At 47.5% G+C, this 11,852-nt stretch overlaps 1 protein-coding gene and 1 long non-coding RNA gene across 2 annotated transcripts; both read left to right on the forward strand.

Annotated features, from left to right (window-relative positions):
- Positions 1-176: 176 nt before the first annotated feature.
- On the forward strand, positions 177-11,829 carry PPA1 (inorganic pyrophosphatase 1). Its single transcript, XM_049811085.1, has 11 exons — positions 177-305; positions 499-563; positions 3,409-3,462; positions 3,926-4,045; positions 6,053-6,139; positions 6,450-6,576; positions 7,087-7,214; positions 8,749-8,834; positions 9,061-9,130; positions 10,280-10,319; positions 11,491-11,829. Exons 1-11 carry the CDS (start codon positions 242-244, stop codon positions 11,520-11,522), a joined length of 873 nt encoding a protein of 290 aa, XP_049667042.1. The 5' UTR covers positions 177-241; the 3' UTR covers positions 11,523-11,829.
- LOC126043129 (uncharacterized) lies at positions 571-3,045 on the forward strand. Its single transcript, XR_007507345.1, has 2 exons — positions 571-1,650; positions 2,617-3,045. It is a non-coding gene; the product is annotated as an uncharacterized LOC126043129 (long non-coding RNA).
- Positions 11,830-11,852: the final 23 nt, after the last annotated feature.

Below are 11,852 nucleotides of genomic sequence, written 5' to 3' on the forward strand. Positions count from 1 at the left end.
TGGGCTACCCAAAACCGTGGTGACTTGCCCACACCCCTCGCAGCCCCCCCCCCCCCCCTCCCCCGCCCCCTCCCCTCCCCCGCCCCCCGCCACGCCACGCAGTGGCGTGGCGGGGGGCGGGGGAGGGGAGGGGGCTCCGCGCCTGCGCAGTGCTCCCCTCGTTGGACACGCCCCCTCGGTGGGCGGGGCGGGGAGAGTCGCGCCTGCGCAGTGCGGCAGCCGGCGGGCTGAGCGCGGCACGATGGCCGGTTACAGCGTTGAGGAGCGGGCCGCGCCTCACAGCTTGGAGTACCGGCTTTTCTTCAGTGAGTGCTTTGCCGTCTTCCTCCTCTTCCTTCTCCCCTTCATCCTACCAGCTCGGGGGGTTGGGGCGAGCTCCTCTGAGGGAGCCCCCACGGCCTGAGGTGACACCACCCCCACCCACACCCCCCAACCTGAGGCGTCCCCTCAGGCCGGGCCTGACTTATTTCCCCCCCCCCCCCCCCCTTTGCCTTGCAGAGGATGCCGCCGGGCGTTACATCTCCCCCTTCCATGATATCCCCATTTACGCGGACCCCGGCAAGGTAAGGAGGGAGAGGGGCCGCAGCAAGGAGCAGCAGGCCCAGGTGGCTGGTGGTGGCCTTGTTGGCCTGCGGCCAGCGACGTGAGCAACGGCTGGAGCTCTGGGTGTGAGCATTGAGTCGGTCAGGGAGCGAGGTCCTGCAGGCCTAGAAATACCCGAGGGAGGCTCCCAGTTCTTTACGGGGGTTCTCGGCAGGAGCGCCTAATGGAAGCATCGCCAGGTGTTGCAAAGAACGGGTGCCCTTTTCTTGCAGTTTCGGGTAGAGTGACGTAGGACAAGAGAACGGATGATCCCATTCTCGTATTTGCATCTGAGATAGGAGTGGTTGACTTGAACTTGCCTGTGAGGTCGCATGAAAGCGTTTTGGGTTAAAAGAAGCAGTTTTCCATTTCACTAAATATCTGCATCCACTCCTACGGAGGTATATGCTCATGCTGCATGATGTTTCAGGCTTGGGTTTTGACTGCAGTAAGGCCGCTTTATGCCCGCAGTATAATCAGCTGCTGAACAGAAGGTGAGGATGTTAAATTCTTGCTGCAGCAGCTCCTGGGGACCTCTTGCCTTATAAAAAGTGCAGGTGGGGAACCTGCCGCATGCATTGCTTGCAGGGCTTTTACATCCTTGCGGCAGTCGGTCAAATTAGGCTGTTCCAAATCACTGTCGAAAATGCCCCAGCTCTAGGAAACCAAAACAGCTGTGCTTCAGTTTTCACTAAATGCTTTTTCAGTGGTAACTTGGGCTCTCTGACTGTGTTCCTTACCTTTGTAGCTCGTTTCTTCTTTTAACACATACTAAAAAGCTGTGCAGCTTAAGAAACATGTTCTAAAGTTTGTGATAGAGAGGTATAATTTGGAGGTAGGGAGTGGTTATTGGAGAGGAAAAGAGTATGCAGAATTGAGAGATGAATCTCTAAAAAAATAGCTGATGGAACTTTGAAGTGCAGGTGGTGTCAGAATGTGCTCTGAGAAGTCTGAGGTGGCTTTTGCCTGCTCAGAAGGGAAAAGACGGATTGTAGTCATCAAGGACAGTGGCAAAGCAGTTTTTGTGGCCGACTGGGAAAGCAGTTTTCAAAAGCGGGTGTCTGAAAGGTAACTCAGACAAGGAAAACCCAGATAATGCTATGCTTTGCAGATGCTTGCAGAACACGGGAGGAAAGAGCAGGGGAGTGTGTATAGGGGTGAGGAGGGTTTCCGTGGCCTGGTAATGATTAACAAGGGAAACTGGACTGCTGATGTGTCTTCAGGCGCTTAGTGCTGCTTGCCAGAGTCCCTGTGCAGCTAATGCTGCTTTCTTGTGCCAAGTCATTAAGAGAAGAAAGTATCACAGAAGGTCACAATCCCCAAAGTTACACAATAGTCCTGACCTGACCACATTAGACCTCCTTCTGTTGCTGGAGTGCCTCTCCACGGAGATTTTACCCGTTACTTAGCAGATTCATTACCAGCTATGGTAGGGAGCCCAGCTTGGAGCAAAAGCTTGTCTGTCTCTGTCTGGGCTCCTTGATCTTTATCTTTAGACTTCTAAGACACTGAGAGGATTGCAGGGTGTTTTTTTCAGTCTAGGGCTGGGATGTGCTGACCTTATTTGTACCTGTGTACCTTGGCATTGCAAAAAAATGACCTCGGGCTACTCACTGGGTCTCTTAGACCAAGGCAGATCTGTCAGTTGGACTGTGAGGAAACCAGGAGCCTAACAACAATACACCCTTGAGTCGTCTTTCTTTGCCTGCAAAGCCATAAGCACCCTGCCTTGCCTCATTCCTTTCCTTAAGTTACTTATAAATAAAAATACTATATAACTTTTTACATATAAATTGCAAAAGAGCAGTGACCCCCTGCAATTAAGGGGATGTAATAAGATTCCCTTAGGGAAGGGTGTGGGCAAAGTCAATGATGTAACAGCACTCATTGCACAATAGCAGTCTAATTATGGTGCAGTACAGGTGTGAGGGATTTTGCAATGCTAATACTGCTTAACATGGGGATTAGAAACCTTGTCGATGCTAGGGAGCAAGGTTTGACTTTTTTGTTAAAAGCCATAATCTCTTCAAACAGCAAATGTTAAGGTTCAAGTGTGGAAAAGCTTGTTTTCTTGAAGAGGAGTCTGACATTGAACTCTCAAGAGTCCCCTCAGCCCAGCTGGAGTCAACAGGAGATGTTTTCAAGTGTCATCTGTAAACGAGATACTGAAAAATGTGGTTCTGCGTTTCTCCCCCACGTCTTTATGCTTGCACCATGCCGCTAACAAGGTCTGCTTTTATAGGAGTGTCAGCTTGGAGAGGGGGAGCTCGGGCATCTTTCACTACTTCAAGACAGGCTAGAATATTTGGGAGTGATATTCTCAGTCGTTCAGGATAGTACCTAGGTACCCATGTTATTAAATAGATTGCTTCCTCCTGTAAGTCTTGCCTCTTCTAGATTCCCAGGGTGGCTCTTGCTGTAGCATTAAGCGCTTTGTATTTAATAAATATGCCTAAAACCTCATTTTGTTATGTCCGGGATAGTTTGTATGCAGCTGTCTTCGATTCATTTAAACCTAACCATTCTGTAACCTAGGAACATGATGGAGATGTTCATAGGTGGCAACTGATGGAGAATGTGTGGGTAGCCTCAATCTAGCTTTTGCTTATGTCTTTCATGGGATTCAGCTTTGAGTGATGCCATGTGACTGCCTGGACTACAGGACTTCTATCAACGGTATCAAAACTGGCACTGGAAAAAACAGGAAAAAAAAAGTTATGGTTTTCATGCAAACTGGCTGGCTTTTATGCTTACTTATATGTGTTCCCTACTTTAAAGTGTGATCTTCAGATTCTTTCCCATTCACTGATATTTTGCTTTCTTCAGAATGTGTTCAACATGGTTGTGGAAGTACCTCGATGGACAAATGCTAAAATGGAGGTAACTATATTACAGTCCCTAGCTTAAGTGCTTGAGCTAACTAGTCTATTAATCTTTGGCTTTGCTGATTCTCTCCTTCTCAGTTCCACTTCCTGAATCAGAGTGGTTTCTAACTTCTCGTGTAAATTAGCTTGCTTAATGCTAGAGGTCTGGTATGGAGGCTGAGCCTTGCAGAAGTTGGATTAACTTAAAATTCTTCCGTGGCTTCTGATTAAAGCAGCGTCTTGTGGCTGTCAGCCCCATGTGGTTCTGATGTTTGTAAGTCTGCTGAAAACTATATCCCAGGAGATGGCAATGCAACAGGAAATGGAGTTGTCCAATATGTGCTGTGGGCTTCAGGGTCTCTTGGCTCCTGGTCTCTTGGCTTGTCAGTTAACAGCCAGCTTCGTTAAAGGAAAAAAAAAAAATCGCTTGGCTTTTCTTAGAAAGCAAAGTAGAGAGATTTATGTAACTTTTCTTTCAGATTGCCACAAAGGATCCCTTAAACCCAATTAAGCAAGACGTGAAGAAAGGAAAACTGCGCTACGTAGCTAACGTGTTTCCCCACAAGGGTTATATCTGGAATTACGGTGCTATCCCACAGGTACTGTAACTTGTCTCGGTGGCTCACCCATTCTGATGGGGAGGAGGGAGGATGCCTGTGTGTATCTCTCGCTACCGCTGTATTAATGAGCAAAAGATCAGCTGAGGGTCTAATCTGGAACACAGCATTTGCATCTCCATATATAATCTTGCTAACGAAGAGGACCTGTCAAGAAAGCAGGGGTACTTTTAAGTAGAAGTCTCAAGAGGTAGGCTTGTAGCTAATGCTGTAAACAAGCTATTTGAGGATGCGCAGCTGCTGCTAGAGAGGTACCTGCTGTGTTGCTCCTCTCCGTGGCCTCTCAGCAGTTTGGCTGAACAGTAGCTGGCAGGTCCTTGTCTTTTTATGAAGGAAGCTGTCACTACACAAGGAACTGGGTGTCTGGCAATGCAGTGCCCTCAGTTCCTGCCTGGTGAAGCATAAAGAGCTGAAGTTTTAAGCTAATAATGGTACAGGATCTTGGTGTACAGCCCTTAGGCTGAATCTTTACAGAAGATTCTTCTTGCAGTGAATTAGCTGATTGTTTTAGACTTTGGATGTGGGCAATGAAAATCTGAATAGATCTGAAGGGCTGTACCTTTCCCGTTTCTACCCGTCTTATTGTTCAGGGTCTAAATCACACAGCTAGGCTATTGTATTGACCTGTTGGATGGCCGTAGATGACCTGTTCTCAGTGTTGGATCTGAGTGGCAGAAAGGCACTCAGAAGTCCAGAGACTGGGTGAGGCAGAGATCTGCAGCTGCACAGACACACTTTCTCTGAAACAGCTGGCAAGGGGGGACCGACCTGGGTCGTGACACCTGGACACATGCTCTTAACTGGCTGGTGACTGCTAGGTGAAGAGGAACTTTGAGCAAGGCTGTTTGCCTCTGATGTCCTCTAAGGTTTGCGTTTCCTTTAGAGAAATAAACTGTCAGTGGCAGTTCACAGGGAAACACACTGAATTTTGTAATTCTCGTCTTGGTAGCAGTGCCTGTCGAGTGCTTTCTCCAAGTGGCTTGAGACGGTGTTTCAAAGGTGAATTGTTTTGTACTTGGATAGATTCTGGAGCCGGTTTCTTTGTACAGAATGACAGCTTTTGAAGCCTTTGCTCAGTCATATGTTAGTGGATCAAAGGTGGTTTTGCACATCAAGGTCAAGGGACCGAACTTAACACTCCCTTGTAGGGAAGCACAATAGCGATTGTGAAGAGTCCTTCAGCACCACCCGGGTTTCAGTACATCTTCCTGAATGCTCTGGATGCATCACGAGGTCTTGACTATACTTGTCATGTCCTGGCATGCAGAGATTTGGGAAGAGCATTCCTTCTTTTTATATCTCAACAACCTTAGAGGTAGTTGCTCCTTATGATGCAAGTGGGCATGGTGTCCTTTCGCTCCTGATGAGAAGCATGTTTTAGGCAGCTATTATTTTTGGAGGCATAGCTCCAATGCCTTCTGGAGTCCTGTCTTTCAACTCGTATTCACCGCTTTAGGTGAGATGCACTAGGACTCTGGGTAGCACAGGCAATGGGACTCTGCATTCTTGTCACTGCTCTAGTGTAACAATGTGTCTTTAATTGTTTAATTAAAAGGAAACAATACACCCTGTCTGTCTTCCATCTCTGTTGAACTGCTATCTGGAGTTCAGGAAACTTCTGTTAAGAAATGAATAGGGAGAGGAACAGGCAGGCAGCCAAATCAATGAGTGTTCTTTATAGATGTGAACTTCACCTTTATGCAGCTGTGGAACGGAGGAGGAAGTCTGGAAAGTTGTTGAAAAAAGGCTTGTAAGTGGGAGGGAGCAGCTTACCCTTTTCAAGATAAGACCTTTTAACTTGGATTCAAACTGCATTTGCAGGCACAACTGAAATAGTAGCCCAACCGCTAGACCTGAAAGCCAGGGTAAAGTGAGCCATCATCTGTATTTTCGAGGCAATTGCATGCCTGAAATAAACCTGCTTTTTGTTTCCTCTTGAAACCTGAGAGTTCTTATTTGTGTGGGGTTTTGGTGGGGTTTTTTTTTCAGACTTGGGAAGACCCAGGTCACAAAGATGAAAATACTGGCTGCTGTGGAGATAACGATCCAATTGATGTGTGTGAAATCGGAAGCAAGGTAATGCACTCTAAAGGGTAACTGTCTTTTGAAACATGTAATTAATGTCTCTGAAGTCAATTACCCAGAGACATTATTCAGTTCCTACCTCCTCTACCTTAAGAATGTGATGTTTCCCTCCTCTGCCTCTGGAGATTGTTGATGAGATCTTACAGCGGCAGCCTTGTGAGCCAAGGTTCGTGAACCGCTGATAAGCGATAGCTAATTTTGTGGTACCCGACTGCTTGCTGAACTCTCACAGCTTGCACAGTCTCCCGTTGTGCATTCCTTGGATGCATCAGTACAGACGACAAGGTCCTTGTCCTTGCAGGTCTGCTCTCGAGGAGAAGTCATCAAAGTGAAGGTGCTGGGCACGCTGGCACTGATTGATGAGGGAGAGACAGACTGGAAGATAATTGCTATCAATGTTGAAGACCCTGAAGCAGACAACTATAATGGTAAGTAACAGGAGGGAGGACCAGGGTACCTACTTCCCTCTCTCTGTTGAGAGCCTGCAGGAAACTTTCAAGTCAGGACATGGGCTTGCTGCTTCTGTGCCATGGTATTAATCAGATGTGATACTGGAATGACAGCAGAGCAGGGTGTTATCAAGCCTGTAGCAAAACATTTTACCACCGTTTATTGCAAATTGTCAGTCCTCTGCACAGCCTGGCATCTCAAAGAAGAGGGTGGCTATACAGCCTGTCCTCTGAGTGGAAGGAAAGGGGTTGTCCAACAGGTCTCTAGTCAGAGCTGTTTAAATGCATCCATGCTCCTGGGGGCAATCAGGATATACTGTGAAGATGAAACACTAACTTTCCTGTGCAGATATCCACTTTGTGTCTTCACTGTAACCGGTCTGAAATGTTGCTAAGGCTACTTGAGGAGGGGCAGCTCAGAGGAGTGGGGTAGTAGCTAAGTAACTTCTGTTACTAGATCTGGCTAACAAACCTTTTCTCCCTGGCTAGATATCAATGATGTCAGAAGGATGAAACCTGGATACTTAGAAGCTACGGTGGACTGGTTCAGAAGATACAAAGTACCTGATGGAAAGCCAGAAAACCAGTTTGCTTTTAATGGTGAATTTAAAGACAGGGTAGGATTGCCTTTCTGCATTACTGTGAGCATGCAAAGGCACGCTGTCTAAAAACTGAGCTCAAGGTGCATGGGGACACAAATGAGTAGTCGCTCAGAGAATGGATTTCTACAGGGCTGCTTATAGCTGACTTTGTTCCTCCTGCTGTTTTTCCAGCCTACTGTTCTGCTTGTTTCCAGCCCAGTGCTTGCAGGAATACTAGGAGAAAAATCATAGGGTTATCACCCGGCTGCTGTTGGATATTATCAGTTTTTCTTCTAGATGACATTCATGTGGGATCGCTTCAGGGCTGGGAGCCCCTGTGTCAGAACCAGGATGGAAAACACCAGGTTTATTTGCTCCTGCTGTGGAGCCAAGGGTGCTTGACATCACCCTTTGCCTCCCTTGCTCACCAGCCTTGTTCCACTGCAGCCTGATGCAAGTTGAAATTAACTCAGGAGTTAAAATGCTTCTTCCTTCAGGCATAAAGTGTTCCCTCACGCCCTTTGAGTAAGGTTCTGCCTTGGCAGCGTTATTCCCCTGCCTCTTCTCTGGGTTGGGTCAGATAATCTACTGCTCCTGAATGGGTGAAATCCTGCTTCTGTGCCCTTCCTCCTGCCAGTCCTGGTGTGCTGTGAGTGGTTTAGCAAGGTGACTCAACTCCCAGAGCTCCAGAGTCGGTGCAGAGAGTGGGAAGGCCTGCAAAACCTGATGTGGGGAGGAAAGGGTAAGGGGGGGGGTTAGTGGAAGTCACATTGGAGTGGACTTGTCCCCTTTGGCTGTAGCACAGCACTAGGTTGGGTGGGCTGGGACATCTCGCTGCCCCTCAGGATGGGTGAAAACGGAATCAAGGCCAAGGCAGAAAATAGGGACAAAGAACCTCGCACATGTTGCTGCAGTGTTTTATTTGGCTCTGTGTGGTATCAAACCAGGATATTTATTGCTGGTGTTCACGCTAACAAAGAATTGCGTGTGTTTCCTTCTGCAGCTGACAGGTTAATGCTTGAGCATATACTACGGGGTTTTTTAAGGAAAAAAGCTGTGATATGCTTGGAAGCAGATTAATTTTTAAATAGTTGCAAAGCTAGATTAGGTGCGTGTCTCTTCCTGTTGATCTGCGCAGCAGTTGAGTGATTTGACTGGAGTGGAAGAAAGCTCGCAGATTGGTCAGGATCAGCTAGCTGCTGGAGACAAACCGAGTGGGGCGAGCAGCAGGGCGGAGGTGCTTTTATAATACAGCACTAGCCTGAGACTAGAATATCTGCGTTCAGTTTCTTTTGGACTCACTAGGTGACCTTGGCGTATCCTCCCATATTGAAAGCAAGGCAATTTGTGTTGTAAAATCCTCCTTGTTTCAGCTGTTGTGCACTGGGAGGTTGCTGTTGTTCCTGAAAGACGCAGTAAGGGAAGAGGTCTCTGTGAGTCCTTTCCAGAGTCAGAAACTTTCCAAAATCGGCCTATAAATACTGGCCTCTTGTTTCATATGACTGATGTCTGGAGAAGATGGTCTACTGCTTGCATGTAACACGATGTTTGTTCTCATCTTCAACTTTAGGATTTTGCTGTGAATGTCATCAAATGTACTCATGAACACTGGAAAGCTTTAATAGCGAAGAAAACTGACGGAGGGGAGATCAACTGGTAGGTTAATGCTTGTGGTGCTGTGCATGTTCCTTTCCCCTAAACAAATAACCCTGAAACTTCCCTTCCTGAGTTGTGCCGTGCTTTCTCTTAGCTGCTGGCTGTCTCCACAGGCCTTCCCCTTCAACTTGGCAACTATAACAATGCTTCTTAACATTCCATTATTTAGTACTCTTGGGGGCGAGACTTGGCTTTCATGTTCTCACAAGTGACCTGTCTATTCTAGCACAAATCTGACGGTGTCCGACAGTCCTTTCTGCTGTAGTCAAGAGTGTGCAAAAGCTACTGTGGATGCAGTAAGTACAAATTTGCATATCCTAACCCCAACGTTAGTATTGGGCAAAATGGCACGATTTGTGTGGTACCGTAAACTGTCCTCTCTGTGTGAATAGCGCATTGTATGCTCAGAATTTTTTGGATGACACCACCACACCTGTTTCTGGTTAAATAGGATGAATGTGTAGCAAGCCAGACATTCCTCCAGAGGCTTCTCCTTGCCCTTAGTCATCTGGGAGATGGAAACCGAAACAGAGTTTGCGTGAAGGGCTAAACCTCTGAACTGTAGCTTGGCTGCCAGCTGTTCAGAGAGTGTTTAAATACTTGGCCTTCCAAGAGCTTCACAGTACAGATCACCCTTTGAGAAAACAAAGTCTAATTCCTGAGAGTCTTGCAGCCAGGGACCGTGCATCCTTTGCAGTGAAAAGCGTGAAGTTCCCAGTGTGGTACTCCTATCCAGTTTCAGGACTTAACTGCATCTCCCTAGGCTTGTGAAGTACTGCTGTTGGCAACTTGAAAGGGATTAGAGGAATGGGTCGGGAAAATCAAAACGGAGATGCTGCCTCAGTGTATGGAAATGTGACTGGAAACCAGAGTCTCTCTGTAGCCTTGGAGAGACTTTTAAAACCCACTGTCTTGGTTTTAAAAGTGCTTGTATCCTCTGGTGGTATCTGAGTTACTTTGTAAGTTTTTAAAAGTGCAACCCTCGTGGAGGATGTGTCACCAGATGGGGCCCCCTGTCTATCTTTGCCTGTTAAATATCAGGTGAGAGCTCTGTGAAGAAGTTTTCCGAGAGTCCTTTGTACTTCTCTTCCACCATCACATTGTAGCTTTAAAAAAAGCAGGCTGCCTGCAACTCTATAGGCGCTGGAGCAGTAACTGCTTGTGGTGAGAAGCAGGTGGCACTGCAGCCTGTGCTTAAAGCAGAGCACCTCTGGCATGTAGGACATCTATGGAACGAGGAGGATGACGGGACTCACGCTGCACATGAGCTCATATATTCCCTCACGGCTGACCAGCACTGTCTGCTGCAGACCGGTTCATGCTGCATAGATCTTAAACTGTGCCCAGTCAAGACTTGTGCGGCTCTAAATAATGTCTGGTGAGCTTCAGGTTTAAGGTCAACCTCCGTCAACAGCTGCTGTGTGCTAATACGTTTCTCCTTTCAGGCACCGCCGTGTAAAGCTGCTAACCCGATCCCACCCGAAGGTGAGTCTCAAAAACCCATGGATACATTCCAATGCTGAGTGGAGACTTCCTCAAAGGAATTATCAATAAGAAAATGGGGGTTTCAACTGATAGCTAGGTATGGCTCTAGCACTAGGAGAAATGAAGGACCAGGAGAAATTAAGGGCCTTGTTAGACCTAACTTGTGTCAGTAATACTGTTTGATTCCTGAATAACTTCTGTTGTTGCCTTACTTTCTTGTTTGGGTATGCAAGGTGGGTAAATGAGCAGTAAGTAGGAGACCTGCGGTGCCATAGTTTGCTCCAGAAGAGATTCGAGGTGTAGCAGGTCCTGCAAGAAGAGCGCTGCAGAGGACTGAAGTGCAGTGATAGCCAGAGAGGGATTTTAGTTCCTCTGAAACAGGGGTTTCATCAGTATCCTCAGTGCAGGCAAGCCAAGGAAGGGAATTACTCCTTACCCGCACAGAGCAGAGGCAGAAATCAGTTGCATGTTTGGTGCTTCGGTTGCCATTGGACCTGTTGAGCAGAGATCTGTCACTGAACAACTGTCTGCTGCAAGCTGGTGACGAGCCTTTAGAGGCCTCAGGACTCAATCCATCGCGTGGAGCACAACTCCGTAAGAAAAGGACGGCTGTGGGAGGAATCTGCGCTCAGCTGTCACCTTTTCCTTCCGTTCGAGGCAGCGATGGGCACCTTGCACATGAAATCTGTATGTTGCTGTAGCAGGGACGAGACCCGAGGGCAAGCGTGAGGTAATGGCGATGTTGAGAACCCACAGCTGTGTGGCAGAAAGAGGAGCTAGGCTGTCATCTACAATCTCTTCATGGGTAATAAATCTGTGAAGAAATTGATGTCTTCTGCACGGGCACAGGAGTTGGAGGTAAAATGACTTTACCTCTGAGTCAGCTGAGCCAGAGGGAAGCTGAGCTAGCCGTGGCTTGCTCTCCTCACCTGAACCGAGTCACGTGTAGGCTGAGCAAGGGTGATTTCTTCAGGAAAACACGTACACGTGGCTGCGCAAGAACCTGTTGGGTGTGTGGTGGTGGTGTTGACAGGAGCGGGAGGAAGCCCCTGTGCTGGAGGCGACTCGTGCAGTGCTCTAACTACCTAATTCAGTGGATGGCTAACAGAGGACTAACCCCCTCTTTTTGTTGGTTTTTTTTTTGTTTGTTTGTTTGTTTCTTGTCCCCCAGTTGACAAGTGGTTCTACTACCAGAAGAACTAAGGCCTGAGGATGGGTGGCAAGACAGCTGTGTCCTTCCCACTGAGGAGCTGCCACATGCAGGAATAGAGCAGAAAAATAGCTTCAGTGTCAACAAGAAGACCTTGCCTGTAACTTTGCCGATTAGAATTACGTATCTAGCAGTGATGTGTCTGCTGCATCGAGGTCTTGTGGAGGCTAGAGGACATAATTTATAAAACCAAAACACCCTGCTTGTGCATGGTCGTACAGTGTACTTTGTAAATGGCGACAGAAGATCGCTCACCCGGTACGTGTATGGACGCTAGAAATAAAAACTACTGAAACTGAACGCTTGCGGGGCTTCCTCTCCTT

This window comes from Accipiter gentilis, chromosome 9 (genome assembly GCF_929443795.1).
Source record: "Accipiter gentilis chromosome 9, bAccGen1.1, whole genome shotgun sequence".
Lineage (NCBI taxonomy): Eukaryota > Metazoa > Chordata > Aves > Accipitriformes > Accipitridae > Astur > Astur gentilis.